The sequence below is a fragment of the Ranitomeya variabilis genome, chromosome 5 (assembly GCF_051348905.1).
Source record: "Ranitomeya variabilis isolate aRanVar5 chromosome 5, aRanVar5.hap1, whole genome shotgun sequence".
NCBI lineage: Eukaryota > Metazoa > Chordata > Amphibia > Anura > Dendrobatidae > Ranitomeya > Ranitomeya variabilis.
Window position 1 is genome coordinate 470,817,676 of NC_135236.1, and position 19,891 is coordinate 470,837,566.

The following is a 19,891-nucleotide window of genomic DNA, read 5'->3' on the forward strand; positions in this document are numbered from 1 at the left end:
TATTTTTTGCAATAAAAAGTGTCTTTTAGTCTGTGACAGCTGCCAGTCATAAAAATCTGCTAAAAAACCTGCTATAAAAGTAAATCAAACCCCCTCTTCATCACCCCCTTAGTTAGGGAAAAATAATAAAATTTAAAAAATGTATTTATTTCCATTTTCCCATTAGGGTTAGGGCTAGGGTTAAAGTTAGGGTTGGGGCTAGGGTTGGGGCTAAAGTTAGGGTTAGGGTTTGGATTACATTTACGGTTGGGATTAGGGTTAGGGGTGTGTTTGGATTAGGGTTTCAGTTAGAATTGTGGAAAAAAAAAATTTACTTTCACGGCTTTGAGTTATAAACTTCTGTGAAGCACTTGGTGGGTCAAAGTGCTTACCACACATCTAGATAAGTTCCTTAGGGGGTCTACTTTCCAAAATGTTGTCACTTGTGGGGGGTTTCAATGTTTAGGCACATCAGGGGCTCTCCAAACGCGACATGGCATCCTTTCTCAATTCCAGTCAATAGTGCATTGAAAAGTCAAATGGCGCTCCTTCCCTTCCGAGCTCTGCCGTGCGCCCATACAGTAGTTTACGCCCACACATGGGGTATCAGCGTACTCAAGACAAATTGCACAACTTTTGGGGTCCAATTTCTTCTGTTACCCTTGGGAAAATAAAAAATTGGGGGCAAAAATATTTTTGTGAAATAACGATTTTTTTATTTTTATGGCTCTGCGTTATAAACTTCTGTGAAGCACTCGGTGGGTCAAAGTGCTCACGACACATCTAGGTAAGTTCCTTAGGGGGTCTACTTTCCAAAATGAAGTCACTTATGGGCGGTTGCAATGTTTAGGCACATCAAGGGCTCTCCAAACACGACATGGCGTCCCATCTCAATTCCAGTCAATTTTGCATTGAAAAGTCAAATGGCGCTCCTTCCCTTCTGAGCTCTGCTGTGCGCCCAAACAGTGGTTTACCCCCACATATGGGGTATCAGCATACTCGGGACAAATTGCACAACAACTTTTGAGGTCAAATTTCTCCTGTTACCCTTGGTAAAATAAAACAAATTGGAGGTGAATTTAATTTTTTGTGAAAAAAAATTAAATGTTCATTTATTTTTAAACATTCCAAAAATTCCTGTGAAACACCTGAATGGTTAATAATCTTCTTGAATGTGGTTTTGAGCACCTTGAGGGGTGCAGTTTTTAGAATGCTGTCACACTTGGGTATTTTCTATCATATAGACCCCTCAAATTGACTTCAAATGTAATGCAGTCCCTAAAAAAAAGTTGTAAAAGTGAGAAATTGCTGGTCAACTTTTAACCCTTATAACTCCGTCATAAAAAAGAATTTTTGTTCCAAAACTGTGCTGATGTAAAGTAGACATGTAGGAAATGTTACTTATTAAGTATTTTGTGTGACATATCTCTGTGATTTAAGGGCATAAAAATTCAAAGTTGGAAAATTGCTAAATTTTCGCCAAATTTCCGTTTTTTTTTCACAAATAAACGCAGGTAATATCAAATAAATTTTACCACTATCATGAAGTACAATATGTCACGAGAAAACACTGTCAGAATCATCAGGATCCGTTGAAGCGTTCCAGAGTTATAACCTCATAAAGGGACAGTGGACAGAATTGTAAAAATTGGCCTGGTCATTAACGTGCAAACCACCCTTGGGGGTAAAGGGGTTAAGTTATTCCTATAAGCAGCCAAACATTCTGACAAAGGAGAGCAAATGACGGTTAGATTTGATGATGATGTTTTCTGAAATGTTCAAGCCTATAACTATCAGATTGCCCTCAACTAATTCTACAACCAAAATTCTGTCCGGTTCTAGAGCACGATAAAGCTAAAAATAATGCTAATAAAGCAGAATCAAACTTTTTTCATCACTGTAATGCAAGAAAATCCTACAGCTATTAGCAAGGTAACAAGAGACTTAAAGGTTGAATGTCTGTAGGAGTGCTGAGGCTGCATCTGGGCGGCTGGAGAATTACAATAAAAGCCACCTAATGCTTACAGCACTTGTAATCTTATTTAGTATGGGAAAGCAGTTTATCAAGCTTACTAGGCAGTTCTATTACGTTTGTAATTCATTTACGCTACACCTAAAAGTGAGATAGATTTATGACAAAATAAGGATACGTTGAAATTCCTCCAGTCCGACACCCAGTACTCTGGAAACTGAATGACCAGAACGGTTTAAAATAAATATATATATACATACATATTCATACAAGTTGACAAGACTAGACGTGGTGATGTCACATTACAGACCTACAGCCAATCACTGGGCTCAGTGAAGATGTTGATAAAGATTATTCTATTTATTATTATAGCACAAGCTGCTGAGTCCAGTGATTGTCTGCAGCCATGTTGACATGATGTCACTGCTGTAGTGGGTTCACAGTCAATGACACACTGGCTAAGCCCAGGGAGGGCAAATCCCATTAGTTTCTATTAAATTTAACACAGGAGTGCAAAATGATTAAAGGGTTTACTAGAGAGACAATTGTAGTATAAGGAAAAGTTCAGACAAAAGCTGATCTTTGAAATCCAGTCACATTTGCACATTGGACAAAAAAAAAGAGTGCCGTTTGATAGATTGTACTTACCAATGTACTATTAGACTTTCATTGGCAGGGTTATGGTGAAGGGGGCAATAAATCCTTATTTTAAAGAGGGGTTGGTGGGACAAGAACTGACTCCATGTTTTCCATATTAAATATGGTGTACTCATATAAAGTACGGTGCACGGTGTCTATTTAATAGACTGTTATATTTTATTTGATACAGTACTACATAGAGGAAGATTGGCAGCACCAAAAAAAGCCCATACAGCAAGCATTATCAGCACCCTGCATCCCAACATGGCCGACTTTAGGAAGAAAGGTACACCTGACAGGTCATAGAAAAGCCTCTAGAGCGGGGTGGAAGGCAATGAGTATTCCCGAGGTGCCACATAGCCTAATGGGCTGAAGCGTTAGCCGTTCCGGCAATGATACTTCTGCAGTCGGATATGCGTAGTTGGTGGAGGAGAAGGCGAGAAGCTGCTTCATTTGTTTTGGTCATATAGCACTAGTCACTGGACAGAAAAAATGTATTTGGGGAAAACTCTTAAATGGGTTGTCCACTACTAGAACAATCCGCTTTATATGCCTTTGGGCTGCTGTATAGGTGTTTTCCAGTTCTAGGTTTTGGGCTTTTAATATCTAATTCTCTGTGCTGTTAAAATAATAAAATCACAAGCTACCCTCCGAGTGAAGTCACAACTACAGTGTGCATCACCTCTGCAGCCAAAACTGAGCTCAGCAGTAGCGATGAGCCAATATGTACGGCTACCTCCTTATTCGGCAAGCTGTAGCGCTTATAAAATAAGCTGCAGCGCTTATCGAATAAGCTGCAGAGGAAACCTGGGAAGCCGGCTTCTTGGAGCGCCCCAGCTGATCAGCTGTCCGGTGCCGCAGCTGCATGTATCGCGGATATGTGACAGTCACAACACACAGGCTCTCCATGCATGTGTTGTGACTGTGAAACAGCTGCGACACAAGCAGCGTCGGACAGCTAATCGGCAGGAGCGCTCCAGGTATCTGGGTTCCCTCTGCAGCTCATTCGGTAAGCGCTACAGCTTGCCAAATAAGGAGGGAGCCAAACATTTGCTCATCTCTACTCAGCAGCTCATGCTTTCTACATCAGTAGTTATTGGCAGAAGTGGTGATGTGAGCTGTAGTCAGGACGTCACCACTGCAGCCAGTAGAGAGACTATAGCAGTGTCAGAGAGGGAGCAGGAGACATGTATACCTAAGTTTTCATCTAATTTAAATGTCAGGGGGCATTAAAGGCAAGGTTTACACAATGAATATGTAAATAATATATATGTCAATTATTCAACTTCTAGTAAAAGCTATTTGGGCCTTATTATGCCTTGTGACACGTAAATCCATGCATTTGAAATAAGTCTTGCATTCATTCCATAAGCATAGATCTTCATGTAAGTTCTGAATGAGACAGGAACAGACTAAGCCTCATTCTAATCCAGAACCATACACTGAGTCAGCGCTGTGGGGACTTCACTATGTGCTGCTCAGATAGCACGTATTGCATTGCAGATGAGGTCGCCAGACTAACTAGCGCCAGAAGAGGGGGACCCACACACTGAGCAGCACCTCAACAGTCAGGGGCCCAGAGACGTATTGTGTGCACCTGGCCTGCATACCTATGCACCTATACAGGACAGGGGAATGTTGCCAAAGAAACCAAGCACAGCCAACATTACTTCCCCCTCCACACTTCAGAAGAGCACTGCTGCAACGTTCGATTTTCATTTCTTTAGCGGTCCGGTCTGATGGTAGTACAGGGACAACCAAAAGGCTGGGTGTGGCTCACAGACTGCACTTTGCCCACAACTGCTCTAGAAGAACTACATGCATAAACCTATTGTATACTCCTAAACATATGCTCCAATAACACAATCAGCCAGGGGTTGTCCTTCTTAGACTATTGGGCAGATTCATGAACACTGGTGTAGGGCATGTTTGTGCTATGTAAGTCTTGCTGGAGTAGAAGGCGATAAGTATATTAAGGGTACGTTCCCACAATCAGGAACCGCTGTGGGTTTGATGCTGCGTATTTATGTAATGTCAGAACCACGGAGACCAAATGTTACAGCATAGTGGATGGAATTTCTAGAAATCCCATGTCCACTATGCGAGCATAGTCGCCTGCAGATCACCCACAGACACTGACATGCGTCTTTCAAGACAGCACCATGTCAATTTCACTTGTGGAGACGCTAGTCTCCGCAACAGAAATGTAATCAATACAATGTACTGAATGCAGTAAATATGCATGGGTCAGTGAACACATGCGGATTAACCTGCGTTCAATAGAACACAGTGTTTTGGATGCAGCAAAAATATGCTGTGTCAAACGCTGCTACTTCCGGATCATGGGCACATAGTCGATGAGGTGCAAGACACTTAACTGATTTAGTATTTCTTCTGGGTGACATTTGCCTCCAAGCGCTGTACCAGAAATACTGCAAGAACGAGAGTAGAATTTCTGGCATAAAGAATGCCAGCACATTTGATTATTGGATGGGCGGGGTGGCCTTGCCCCATCCTGCCCCCTCCCAAATTTTGCCAAATTCATCAGAGCCAATTCAAACTGGCATGAAAACACCAAAGGACGCAATATTTTTGCTTATCGCTGTGTAAAAATTCTGGCACTGAAAACTGCTATGGCCGTTTTCTAGCTGTTAACGGCCAATAAGTGTGCACTGCTTTCTTGAGAATTAGAGAAAAATAACTCATGAATCTTTGAAGAACAGATGGAAAACTCTTGCTTTCGAAAAAGAGACTACGAACCCCTCACTGGAGCTAGTCTACCACTTAAGGTAACACCTAGAAAATTAATTTATGTATAAGGCAGGACTTCAAGAATTACTACATAAATCATAACAAGTCATAATATATATCTGGTATGTGAAAACACCAGGCCTACGCATTTAGTAAGTGACAGGATTGCCAATAAAATTAGCATTTTGTGACTGTGCAGTACGAGCCAAAAACATGACATTTAACATATTGCTTTAAGCAATGTGAGGTCATTGGGAAAAGCACGACTGTCATATTACTTATACTTGGCCTGCTCTTATGTAAATCCAAATGATCAAATTACAGGTTGTCGGAAGGCTATAATCTAAACTGAGACATCTGTGAACATGTGCCATCTACAGAGTCAATGGCTAACGAAATTCAGGAAGCCAGAGCTATTGGTTCAGGGACACATCACAAAGAGAGCACAGCGGCTACATACATAATATTTAGATCCCTCACATAAGACTTTAGATACGTCAACACAATATTTGACAAAGGGGTGAATGTGTGCACTCAGGGTCTTTAAAAGGGACTGTGTCTCGTTTTTAGCTTTGCTTATATAGCACCATCAGTCTGCTGCACTTTACAGACATTAGCACACTCTAGACTCCCTATCTGTATGTTTTTGGAACGCTGGAGGAACCCGGAGGAAACCCAAGCAAACACGGAGAGAACATACAAGCCCCTTGCAGATGTTGTCCTTGGTGGGATTTGAACTCAGAACCCCAGCACTGCTAACCACTGAGCCACCGTGCTGCCCAGGTTGGGTATACAGTATAGAATGTTAGGGCCTCTCAAGTCTTGACAACGCTGAGGATTTTCAGAAATGGGACTCACTTTTCATACTGTATTAGTTTTAATTGAGAGGTGGTAAAAAAAAAAAAAAAAAAGTTGGATGACCCTGTTAAAAAGCATTACCATACTTGGAGTAATGTTCTACTCTGATCCCTGATTCAGTTTGGCCACTCCTTGCATACAAAGTTGAGGTGGCTGCCCAAGATACAGGTAATGTCCGGATGCAACCATGATTGTGAGAGAGTTAAAGGTAACCTGTCACCCCCAAAATCGAAGATGAGCTAAGCCCACTGGCATCAGGGGCTTATCTACAGCATTCTGGAATACTCACCTGGGGGGGCGGTCCGGCCCGATGGGAGCGGTCGCGGTCTGGGGCCTCCCATCTTCTTACGATGACGTCCTCTTCTTGTTTTCACGCTGCGGCTCTGTCACAGGCGTACTTTGTCTGCCCTGTTGAGGGCAGAGCAAAGTACTGCAGTGCGCAGGCATCGGGAAAGGTCAGAGAGGCCCGGCACCTGCGCACTGCAGTACTTTGCTCGGCCCTCAACAAGGCAGACAAAATACACCTGCGCCGGAGCCGCAGCATGAAGACAAGAAGAGGACGTCATCCTATGAAGATAGGAGGCCCCGGACCGTGACGCCCATCGGACCGGACCGCCCCTGGGTGAGTATAATCTAACCTCTTTTTCTCATCTTTCAGGATACATTGAGGGCTTATCTACAGCATTACAGAATGCTGTAGATAAGCCCCTGATGCTGGTGGGCTTAGCTCATCTTCGATTTCGGGGGTGACAGGTTCCCTTTAATGAAACTTTTCTTCAGGGTTTCCATTGCAGATTTAACACAGATTTGTACCTAATCTTCATCAAAAACTGCAATAATTTGATGCCAATTTGCAGCACATGTCATTCTATGAACTACAAAGACAAAAACATGGTAAAAATCAGCAGCAAAAATTGATATTCTGCAGATCTGAATTCTTGTCAATTTTCATTGCAGATTTTATTTCAGGGGGATATAGAAGAGATTTGGAAAATCTCATCCAATGGATGGGTGTTGTAATACGCTGACGATCTCGCGCCTACAAATCCAACATAATCTCAACATTACAAAAACACAACAAAATTCACACTAGCGAATTCATGTCCACAAATAACCATATAACCAATGTCAAAAGTGAACATATATCAAATAATCACATGAAAGATATATATATGTTAAAAAATGATTTTATTACCAAAATTTATTACAAAAAAGAAAAAACGACAACAAATAATACTACAGTATTTTACAAAATGTATAATTAATGAGGAGACCAGATCCATATAATAAAAAAGATACTAGAAAAATATATAATTCATATACATATATGTGACCTTCCAGAGTGCAAAAACAAAAAACAATAGATGGCGCTATAATAGGCCTTCTATCCCAATAAAGTGCATATGCATCAATAATAATAGTCTAACCCAGACAATAAAGTGCATAAATCTCTGAAAAAATACTAGTACCAGTGTGAAGATGATCTGTGGCCCTCCAGGACTCCGACCCCAACGTACGTTTCACCTGAGTGGCTTTTTCAAGGACTTTTTATTATATGGATCTGGTCTCCTCATTAATTATACATTTTGTAAAATACTGTAGTATTATTTGTTGTCGTTTTTTCTTTTTTGTAATAAATTTTGGTAATAAAATCATTTTTTAACATATATATATCTTTCATGTGATTATTTGATATATGTTCACTTTTGACATTGGTTATATAATCTCAACATTGTGGCAAAAAGGCCCTTGGACGCTTTCATCTGGAGGAAGGATAATTCTAACTTTATAAAGATCTAACATTTATCATCATAAATCACAAAATTGTATAAAAAGACATTTCACAGACACAAATTACAGTTTTAAAATACCTGAAAGTAGTAGTAGAACAGCTTTCCAGCACCAGTATCACATATGCAAAGATACATACGAAGCAAGTCACAGGAGAAGTGTTCGTTTACTTCAGTCCTGCATTTACCAGTCATCCATGGCAGGTTTTCAAGCTCCTTGGCTAACATAAGTACAAGACTAGCCAAGCCACAAGTAAAGTCATTGTAGAATGTATAATTGAAAAGAGTGGGAAAAGCATCCTATCCAGAAATGGCACTAAACGTTATTTTACGGGCTTGGCACTTCTACATTGATGAAGAATACAGGTTTTTTTTTTATCCAGTCATATAAAGGTCCGATGGGCATCGCGGTCCGGGGCCTCCCATCTTCTTACGATGACGTCCTCTTCTTGTCTTCACGCTGCGGCTCCGGCACAGGCGTACTTTGTCTCCCCTGTTGAGGGCAGAGCAAAGTACTGCAGTGCGCAGGCATCAGGAAAGGTCTGAGAGGCCCAGCTCCTGCGCACTGCAGTACTTTGCTCTGCCCTCAACAGGGGAGACAAAGTACGCCTGTGCCGGAGCCGTAGCGTGAAGACAACAAGAGGACGTCATTGTATGAAGATGGGAGGCCCCAGACCGGACCGCGACGCCCATCGGATCGGACCGCCCCCCCAGGTGAGTATAATCTAACCTCTTTTTCTCATCTTTCAGGATACATCGGGGGCTTATCTACAGCATTAAAGAATGCTGTAGATAAGCCCCTGATGCTGGTGGGCTTAGCTCATCTTCGATTTTGGGGGTGACAGGTTGCAACAGAAAATCCAATTAATTAACACTTATTGTCAGAAAACTACTACTAGTAAATAGAGATATTTAGATTGTGGGGAAACTGACAGGTCCCCAAGGGAATCTATCACTAGGATGTAGAATGACATTTACAACAGCCTATAACACAAAAGAGAAAGGTAAGCTAGTGTAAATTCAGAGATTTCCTACCTTACCATCTTAACAAACAATTAACTGAATGACAGTTTATGGTCTCGCCTAATACCCAGGTCCTCAGTGAATAAAAGGGTTGTCTCATCACACACTTCTTTAATATGACAGTCACTGCAGCACTGCACATCTGGCTTTTATAACTCCCAGCAAACATCTATAGGCTGTGTGTCATATCTCTGGCCTGGCTGCAGTTCTCTTGACCTGAACTACACAGCCTCATAAGTCTATGAGGCTGTTGAATCTGTGTCAGGATACTGGCGAATGGTCCTTGAATCACAGACTGTAACACACGATATGTGAATGAGCCCATATCCCCCATATGAATATGCACAGGGCTTAACCATAAATAAAATGTAGTCAATTCTGAATGGAAGGATGTCCAATAGCACTCCAGAAGAAAAAAAAAAAAAAGATTATCATTTAACGGATGATCCTGATGATTTAATTAATTTATATATTTTTGAAGGGCTACAATTGGGGAAAAAAAAGGAAAAGAAGCAGTACCTACCTTTACCAATTCCCCACCTTTTCCCATCTAAAGATCCAAAGATTCCCCACTGGTTTCTGTTCCTCATTGTCCTCAACACACAAGAAATGCGCTCATCCAGTCCCGGGGTTAGGTGGGTCACCTGTGGGTAGCGATTAACTAACCATTTCATGAGTGTCGAGGCAGCACCACAAAGTCAAGACCAAAGGAGTGTCAGGGATCGGATAAAGTATGGATTGCTTCTTTTCCATTTCAATCCCCTCTGATTGATTTTTTTTTTTTTTTCGTTTTTTTTTTTTTTTTTTAAATTGACACTCGCATTAAATGAACCTGGTCATATTGAACATGGCAGAGCTAGAAGGGCTGGACAAATTAGTATTTTGGCTTGTCGGAAAAGATTCACACTCCTAATCAGTAATTAACAGCTATCTCTGTTGACACATTTATACAAGGAAGGGTGACAATCAATCACTGATTAAGACCGCCCACTGGACTCCAAATGCCTGACGATACATAAATATCAATGACTAACTCCCACTGATGCTGAATATTTCCTATAAACCCATATAATAATCTGTTCAGCTCCTGCTCTATAACTTGACCACAGATTGCAGGGCATTTCCAGCCTAACAACAGAATGCAGCAAAGTCTAACGTTACCAGTAGTTTTCTTACACTATACAAATGTGATCTATGGAACATAATAGAAATTATGAACAAGCATCATGTAAAAGTAGTGTTGCATAAATTTTTCCCACTTCAAGTACTTAGATGCCCTCTCGATACCCATCGGTGAAATTAAATTGCCCCCACCAAGTACCTATACATTCTGTAGCACCATGACACAGGCTTTCCTACTGATGAAGAACAATGGATGAAATTTAATTATAGAAAAGAGCAGGGATGTCTCATTTTATAGCTTTAAAGATTGTCAACAGAGTTAATTAACACTACGGTAAACACACAAGACTACTGATTAGCACATTCTATTAATTACTACATTAGCATATTTTACAATTAACAAAGTAGACCTAATAATTGGCAGTTAGCTGCAACGGGTAGGAGATTAGTTTAGAGGAACCAAGGAGATGATTGTTATTCTATCACAAGCCAGGCTAATGTGTCCTAATCTCTGCTGTTCTTTTCAGCAAAGTGGGAAAAGGAATTCATTAGGCTTTCCTTCTGGCTGTCATTCTCCAGCAGATACATAGAACATACACACTGCTACCCACTCTTTACTTACTTACCCACTTTATAGTAGACTCAATGTAATGCTGTTGGGGGAAATACACATAATAACCCTATAAAGAACAAAGTCCAAAATTGTTTTTTGCCAGATATTTTTTTATGTGAGATAGTCGTATCTTCATGATTCATGAGCATCTGATGCCAGCACATCTCTTTATTAAGACCGGCGTGAACAACCTGCACATGATATATTCCTTCCAAAGACCATACTAAGGACCAGGGGTCACTCATTATGGGTGGAGGAAAGGCGAGTCCGGCAGCTAAATAGGAAAGGGTTCTTTACAGCTAGAGCAGATTGTGGGATGCCCTACCACAAGAGGTGGTAATGGCAGACAATATAACTTTTGAAAAAAGGCTGGATGATTTCCTCAGTACACATAACATTGTGGGTTAGAGATAATTTAGTGACAAAATGTACAGTTGGTGGAGAAAGGTTGCACTTGATGGACCTAGCTCTTTTTTCAATCTATGTAACGCTGGATTTGCTGAATCAGGCTGATTATATCTGATGGCTTAGATTTTGCCCAACTAAACTTCGTAAGCTTAAAATATTCTTTTATTTTAGCACCCTGAACTTCATATAGAATAATGTCCAAGACTGGCCATGCCTCCTGTAACCTGTACCATGGTAATACTCCAAATCTGACCCGATGACCTGCCATTTTCTCCATAAACATGCACTGGATTAACCAGAGTTTCTACACATTTGCGCTACAGTTGTTCCAAAACTATAATATCCAAAATTCCCTGACAGCTTCAGATTGTGTGACAATGGTGAAGGACCCTGGTCTAAGGTCATGAATTCATTACAATAGTAAGAGTGACCTCAACTGTCCTCCAGGTCCAGCTTCAATGAGATCATAAAATAATATTTGAACTAAAAAAAGTCTAATATTTCTTATTGTTTTCAGTTAATACTTTCAGAACTGTATAAATCCAACCTCAAACTCTTATGTTACAAGACTGTCCAGAACAACTAAAGTCAAAGTGGCTTGGATTGTCAATTTCATTTAGTAACAGAAAACCCAAACTTCTCACCCAAGTTTGCATCCAAAAAATGTATTAGCATATGATTTACGCTAACATTCACGAGCCTCCGAAGAATTAACACCTCCGATCCAGGGCTGGACAATCATGTCAAGCTGTCTGATGCTCCCATCATGTACACAGACTTTCCCTGGGGTGCAGCTTGTCTACACTGAACTACAAATAAATTAATAAAACGTGTCTTCGCTCACACAACACCATCAATCCTCATCTGCTCCTAAGAGATTCTGTGACAAGTGCATGCCTCTGCATTTCTTTATGTTAAATTAGAACTTTTAGACAGCTGCACATTCCTTAATTATAAATCACTGGGTTCACCCTCAAAGGCCGGAAATAGCAGCCATATTGTCATCTCCTTTCTATTCCTCCGTAAAAAGTCATGCTTTTAAACCATTTGTTACAATGTGCCCCTAACAAAAACACGAAATACTATCCCAGCTATTTTACAGAAAGTCAATTCACTTGAGTTATGAGGCTATCCTGGAAGTCAAAGCATAGCACAATTTATGTTTAAAGGGTTGTCCAGACATATCTACAAAACAGAAAATTAGAACAAATTGCCTCTCTACATTTACTGATGGCACTGGTATATCATGTGCAGTATTTAAAGGGAACCTGTCAGGTCCCTCATACCCTCCAATCCCATGTATGATTAAATTCCCTACCTAACCAGCCCTGTATAACGTAATTCAGTTAAATAAATGATTTAAAAAAGCCTTTATAATGTTCCCGTTTCCTATGCTAATGAGGTTTTTGACTATTCGATGGGGCATTAGTGTCCCCAGACTACTCTGCCCACTTTCTATGTTATCACACCCCTGTGGACAGAATAGCGTAATTTGCACGAGCCGGCCTCATCGCCAGCTTATTTCGGCAGGGTCAATGCGTCTTTGAAGCCGGGTGCACAGGGGGAATCTCGAGCCATCTCTGCTGCGGTCTCCCATTCTTCTCCAGCCGCAGTGGAGCCTGCTCAGCGGAGACGTCGGTCCTAGCGTCTGGCTCAGGCAGATACTCTGTGTCTGGCTACTGCTGTTCTTCCAGGCTCTGCCATTAAAGCTAGTACTGGTCAGCGGCGGGACTCGCTTCTGGGACTAAGTCCTGCTTTCTCCCTTCTGAGCATGCCCAAAGGAAGACCTCTCATTGGAGGTCAAGGGTCACACGCTCAGGTCCTGAAGCAACTCCCATTGGTCCTCTAGGAAGGTCCTGAAGTTGCTGCAACTATAAAAGGCTTGCATGGCCATGTGCTAGTATCAATCTTTGTTATGAGCCAGTGTGGTCATGTATGCTTGTGGTCAGGGCTCGGCTGAAATAGGCCACTAGAATACCAGCACCTCCGGTGAGGAATTGTTTGTGTGCTTCTCTGACTGCATGACCACTGTCTGCTATCAGCTCAGCAGTTAGCTGTGTACTCCTGTGAGCTTAACAGGGCACAGTGCTTTTCTATCACGGCGACTCTGTGAAGTAACAGAGCTCGCTTATACCGCCATATAGTGCCATTTGCTAGCAGCAGGTTCTCTCTCCTTCTGCACGGTGGACCCCGGGCTGCGAACGCACCAATAATAACATCTATATTTACTCGGTGCGTTCCGCCAGCTCAAACAGTATGCATTTATTTTATTCCTGTCTGAATCATAAAAGAAAAATTAAATCTGAAACATCTAAAGATACAGAAAGGCCCTACAGACTGCTAAGAGTTACAATTACTTCAGACATTCATGCAAATCGGTCAGATATCGGACTGCAATGCATGGACTGGCCTACAAGCCGAGGCTAACAGCCTCATAGAAATAAATGCAGCGATCACACTAGGGTCGGAGAACCCGTGGCCAGTCCGTGCATGAACAGTCTGATCTGGGACCGATGTGGACAGACGTCTGAATGAGTACTCACTGCAATACATCCCTTTGATCTAGTTAGCAGTTTAGTAGTCTTTAGTTAGAATCAGCTAAAATTATACAGTAAGAATTATAGACTGTATATAAACTCTCTCTCTCTCTCTCTCTCTCTCTCTATATATATATACACACACACACACACACACACACACACACACACACACACACACACAAATACATATATATATACTTCATATATACACAATCACACACTTTCTTGCAGGGTAACATATGGCTTTTCGAGGGAGCTGACAGAAATAATCAAACCAACTGAGCACACAATAACCATCTGGGTAAAACAGAGCATTGGATACAAGGGCATGTCAACCCTTTACCACCTGATACTCGGAGACTGATGACACCAAGTCATTAATGCACGCCAGGAGCTGTCATTACTCATCTTTTTCTTCCATCCCTGTTTCAATAATTTGCTTGTATTGTAGTTTAACACCATATTATTCACCTGTTTGTCCAGCAGTTTCTGATAAAACAAGGGAACACTGGAGATTTTTAGAATTTTGTGGCGTTCTCCACACAAATATACTCAAGGCAAAAAAAGTACTCATTCAACTCAGACTCCATGAATATCTCATCTTTCATCGTGGAAAATATTACATGTCGGATACACCAGCGAGATTAGGATGTCGAGAACATTGGATCCATATTTTGTCCCATGTCCTTCACTGTGATTATTAAAATGAATCAATAAAGAAAACAAACATACTAATTGTTTAGCCAGATGTTACCATTGTATTTTAGCTTTGGGCATGGTGCGGAAAACATTGGGAGTGATCCAAGATAACGGCGGGTAGGAAAGGGGGGATTACTACAAGATGCAGCTAGGAGAGAAGAGAATCAAGGCCAGAAGAGAATTAAGGAGATAATTAACCCATTGAGCAAAACAAGGATTTGCAAGAAAATTCTAAAGCCTTACAAAACCCAATCAAAGGCGATTGCAATTGTCATCAGTAATAAGGAGGCAAAAAGGGATGAGAGACATTAAGCCTAAAATGAAAGCCGCTTTATACATACCTAAAAACTCCATAAGCAACAGTTATAAATATATGCAAATGTTGCAAGAGATTGTTTCAATAAGAGTATCTTTCATGTGGGAAACATTATTTCTCCGACCAGCAGATTTACAGAGGCTATTGAGGAGGATAGCAGGGTGCAACTTAGTGCCACCGAAGTGGACAATAGATTACCATTTCATAGACATTATTGAAAGGGATAACTTGAGAAGCTAGTTACAAAATGTTGATGTGCCAATATATAGATTTTAAAATATTGATGTAATAAAGAATGTATACAAATAGTGTAAAGTAGATTGTGATATTCATCCTAGCCATCTCTGAACTATAGATTTCCCTATTATTCGGGGTGAACCACTGTAGGACTTTCCCCATAATCTTATAAAGCTCACTACTGTTCAACTTCAACTTCGGGTATCATAAAGTCAGCCTTAGAATATAGCCTGGAGTGATGATCCAAATGGACACTGGTAGATTTAAGACTAGTTGTCATCTCCGTAAAGATAGTGTAAAATTATTGCTGGCAACATTTATTAGGTAAATGCGGGTGTATGATGCCAATTTCAGGATCTGCAAACAACCAGATGGCTATGAAGACAAATGTGTATGATGTGAAGGACAAGGGCATTGGGTTGATAGGCCAATTGATTTGTAGAGGGAATCTTAAAACATATGACATGTTGCAGGAAGAATTTCAACTCACAAGGCTAAATATTTTTCAATATAGACGGGTTCAGCATGCATTCCAGGTGCAAAGAAGGAGAGGGCCTATAGTGATACAGACAGATCTCACATTGGATTTCATACTTAATAATAGCGGAACGAAGGGGGCAATATCAGAAGTATACGGTGATCTGTTACATACTTTTCTAGACCACCCTATTAAGGCCAGAAGGAAGTGGGAGGCTAACTTGGGTGAAATAGACGATGACAGGTGGGAGTCTATTTTAGAGTACGTACCCAAGTTATCTATGAGTGAACCCGGAAGACTGTCACAATTGTATGTGATAAATAGGGTTTACAGGACACCTGACATGTTATTTAAAGCTGGGTTGAGATCCAATTCTGGGTGCCCTAGATGTTCACAGTCTCAGGCGAGTATATTACATATGCTCTGGCTTTGCCCCAGACTGTCTGCATACTGGGTTGTAGTACTGAATAGAATTGAAGTGATATATGGGTGTTCAATTCCTAGAGATCCTTTGATTTGTGTACTTGGGTATTTGGAGGAAACACTAGCTGACAACACGACTAAAATTGCAATTGCACGACTATTATTTATAGTGAGGAAATTGATTGCAAGATACTGGATCAGGGAGGAACCTCCAACTAGACGTGATTTCATTACTCAAACGAACCATATTGTCCAGCTAGAGAAAAGTATATGCACTAAGAGAAATAGGTTGGGGTTTTTTCCAGAAATTGTGGCAGCCATGGCTGGATGGGAATAATTGATGGTTATTTGTATGGAATACCAGACTGTATAATTGACGCAAATTGTTTACTTTGGTTTCTTTCAGCTAATACGGATAGATTATTGTATGCCCTGGATTTGGTCTCCAAAAGGGAGGGGGGGGGGGGGATTTATTTTGTTAATTTAAAATAATATTGTCATATGAGTGGTTGTTAACCTTGTTAGTTTAATGAAAATTTATCTGATTAAAAAAAATGTGTATGATGTATATCTAGAAATAAACAACACAGTCAGGATAAATGTGAACCCGTCCATTAATGTTCTCCCCTAAAAGATGACCCGCACCGGAGGTGTTGCCTACTGAAATTACATACATACTCAATCAGTTACAAACTAAAAAAAGAGCAGCTACCTTTTCTGTATCGGGCCATCTGACTATGATCTAATGCCCATAAAGCCTGGCAAATCTAGAGTGCGGAGATTAGGGAGAACAGAACGCAGCGAAAATGGATCCCTTTTGTTTGGTTCTCATTCTCGTGAGGTGCATTGCAGTGATTCAGCTCTCTAATGCGTAAACTACATCCATCCTGACAATTAATAATAATAGAATTATAAAAAGTTAAAAAGGTTTTCCAAGCTATTGTTTTAAGGGATAAGTGATTTGAAAACTGTAAAAATAACAAACAAAAGACACCCATTGCTGCCTGTCCCTGTTGACAGGTTGTTAATAAAGGGAACACGTCAAGTAAAAAAAAAAACTGCCTTCAACCTGGAGTCTAATAGTGTTTTAAAGCTGTGCGGACACCCAGCTGATAGCCCAGCTACCTGGAGTATCTTTATTCCTCCCGGCACTCTCTGGCTTTCAGTCACCACACTACAGCATGAACTGACAATTGGCTCATCAGTGTCAGGGTGTGGTTACAGCCACAGCTCACTGAGTACTGAGCGGTGACTGAAGCCGCGCCGGCCGTGTCTTTAAGACTGAAAGCTGGAGGATGCCGAGGAGGGATAAAAGATCATGTCTCCCGGGCAGTCGGGCTTTCAGTATGGCGGAAGGGCAGCTTTAGAACACTATTAACCTGCAGGTTGTAGGCAGGTATTAAGTTCTGTAAACCTATCATTTCTAAAAAATATTTTTGTAAAACCATTTCAGGGATAAAAATAAATGGAGAGTGTATGGGTTTACTCTCTCAGGTATCTACTTGGAACATGAAGACACAGGGTTTTGTTATATCCCATATGAAATTCTGTTTATTTCCACTGGTTGTACAACACCCCCCAAAAAACATACATAAAATCCCTTACCTTGTACAAGCACTAACTAAACAATATAGACCCTGGTTATTCAGACAAAGCAGAGCTAGCCCCAGCTTGGTCACACAAAACCACTATCGTCCATAGCAACTAGTGTTACTTGTAGTTTGGTACATACAGCCTGTGCTGTCACTTCTCTGAAAGATTGTGTCTTATCTCTCTGCGATTGCAACACACTCCGCTTGGAGTATAGGCCCCGTCTCACATAGCGAGATCGCTAGCGAGATCGCTGCTGAGTCACAAGTTTTGTGACGCAATAGCGACCTCAGTAGCGATCTCGCTATGTGTGACACGTACCAGCGATCAGGCCCCTGCTGCGAGATCGCTGGTCGTGTCGGAATGGCCTGGACCTTTTTTTGGTCGTTGAGGTCCCGCTGACATCGCTGAATCGGTGTGTGTGACACCGATTCAGCGATGTCTTCACTGGTAACCAGGGTAAACATCGGGTTACTAAGCGCAGGGCCGCGCTTAGTAACCCGATGTTTACCCTGGTTACCAGCGTAAATGTAAAAAAAAACAAACAGTACATACTCATCATCTGTTGCCCGTCAGGTCCCTTGCCGTCCGCTTCCCACACTGACTGAGCGCCGCAAAGTGAGAGCAGATCACAGCAGTGACGTCACCGCTGCGCTCTGCTCTCACTGTACGGCGGCACACAGTCAGAGCGGGAAGCGGACGGCAAGGGACCTGACGGGCAACAGATGGTGAGTATGTAGTGTTTGTTTTTTTTGGTAACCAGGGTAAACATCGGGTTACTAAGCGCGGCCCTGCGCTTAGTAACCCGATGTTTACCCTGGTTACCCGGGTGCTGCAGGGGGACTTCGGCATCGTTGAAGACAGTTTCAACGATGCCGAAGTCGTTCCCCTGATCGTTGGTCGCTGGAGAGAGCTGTCTGTGTGACAGCTCCCCAGCGACCACACAGCGACAAAACAGCGACGCTGCAGCGATCAGCATCGTTGTCTGTATCGCTGCAGCGTCGCTGTGTGAGACGGGGCCTTATGTTGCAGTCATGATTAAGGGAGCTTAGTCTCCGGAAAAGCGTTGAGATTCTTACCCATATGGTTTGTGCTGAAGTCTGTATCCTCCATATTTAAGTTTGTGAATAAAGAAAACTGTTTTTCACGGATTCGGTGAAGCTGGACATTTTCTTCTCTTGGATTCTACACGCCTGGACACAGCGGGTCCGTGCTCCCGAAATTCAGCTTATGCATCACGGGTGAGCTGGTTTATATTCCTTCTCATCAGATTTTTATGCCATTTTTACATTTTCCACTTCAATTGAAACTTTTTTTTTGTTTCCATAAAAATAAAGTCGCTAAATTTGAACAAATATACAGTCAGTCCTCCCTGGAGTGATTTTGTGTAAGACAGTTATTTGGGAACAATGTTTGTGCATTTTGCAAAATAGGTGTCAAAGAGAAAACAAGTTTTGATTTTGAGCAATATTCATGAACCATTTTGAAGAGTTTGGCCAAAATAAAAAGCCAGCGAATATTAAAATAAAAGAAAAAAAATTGACTTGACAACCCCCCCCCCCCCCCGCAAGCGATGAAACAGTGACAATGAGATTAATATTTCCCTGTTGAGTTCAAGCTAACATCTGTTTGTTTTTTTGCCACAAATAAAATGTTTTTCCAAAAAAGGAACCCTTACTGTAGTTTCTGATACTTCGCCCTGGAAATCTAGTTTCATTGCATAAAAATTATTTTCAAAATCAGTGGGACCCAAGGGAAGATTTCGCTTTTGGATCTTCAGCTATAAACAGTATTTCTCTCACCATTTATCAGGTACTGATTTCTAGACTAAACATCAATATGAAGTTAACGGCAGACACTTCTAGGCTTACTTACCTTTACGACAGCAGAAATGAGCTCGCTTATTTTTAATTTGTGAAACACAAAAACATCATAAACAGCAGACACCGCCAGAACAGTGACTCCTTGTTCTTTCCATAGCATGCTGCAAGCTGCACACAATCCACTAAATAGGATCCAGCACCAGCTTCTAACAGAACAGCTCCGGGTAGTACAATGCTTTACGTAGCAAAGTAATGAAAGTAGAAAGAAGAGTCCAGCTCCGACATCTGCTCGTCCAACTATTCCAGCAACAGCTTCCGTATGGATCGGATGAGAAGCAAATAAAAGTCCAGCTAAGAGAGTCCAGCACCCACTGCCAAAGAGGGCTTTACAAAGGTGTGTGAAAAGGCCTGTGACAGCTGAATGCAACAGGATGTTCACAAGGTGATAGCTCCAAGGTTCTAGACCTCCAAAGACGTAGTTAAGGCGAAAAGAAAGAGTGCATAGAGGACGGTAAGATTTATGGCTGCCACTGTGAGTAAGTAAGGTGCCCCAAAAATCATTGAAGAATATTTGGATCCATGGAGTTTCGGGAAGCAGATCCTGATTTGTCTTGATAGCCCGGCTAAAAT

The 19,891-nt window shown here is 41.5% G+C and overlaps 1 protein-coding gene across 1 annotated transcript in view; it reads right to left on the reverse strand.

Annotated features, from left to right (window-relative positions):
• Positions 1–19,891, reverse strand: part of TMTC2 (transmembrane O-mannosyltransferase targeting cadherins 2) — a 364,646-nt gene that overhangs the window by 222,079 nt on the left and 122,676 nt on the right. Inside the window, exon 2 of the mRNA XM_077265461.1 lies at positions 19,314–19,884. Within this exon, the coding sequence (XP_077121576.1) occupies positions 19,314–19,884 (571 nt within the window). The remainder of the gene's footprint in view (positions 1–19,313; positions 19,885–19,891) is intronic.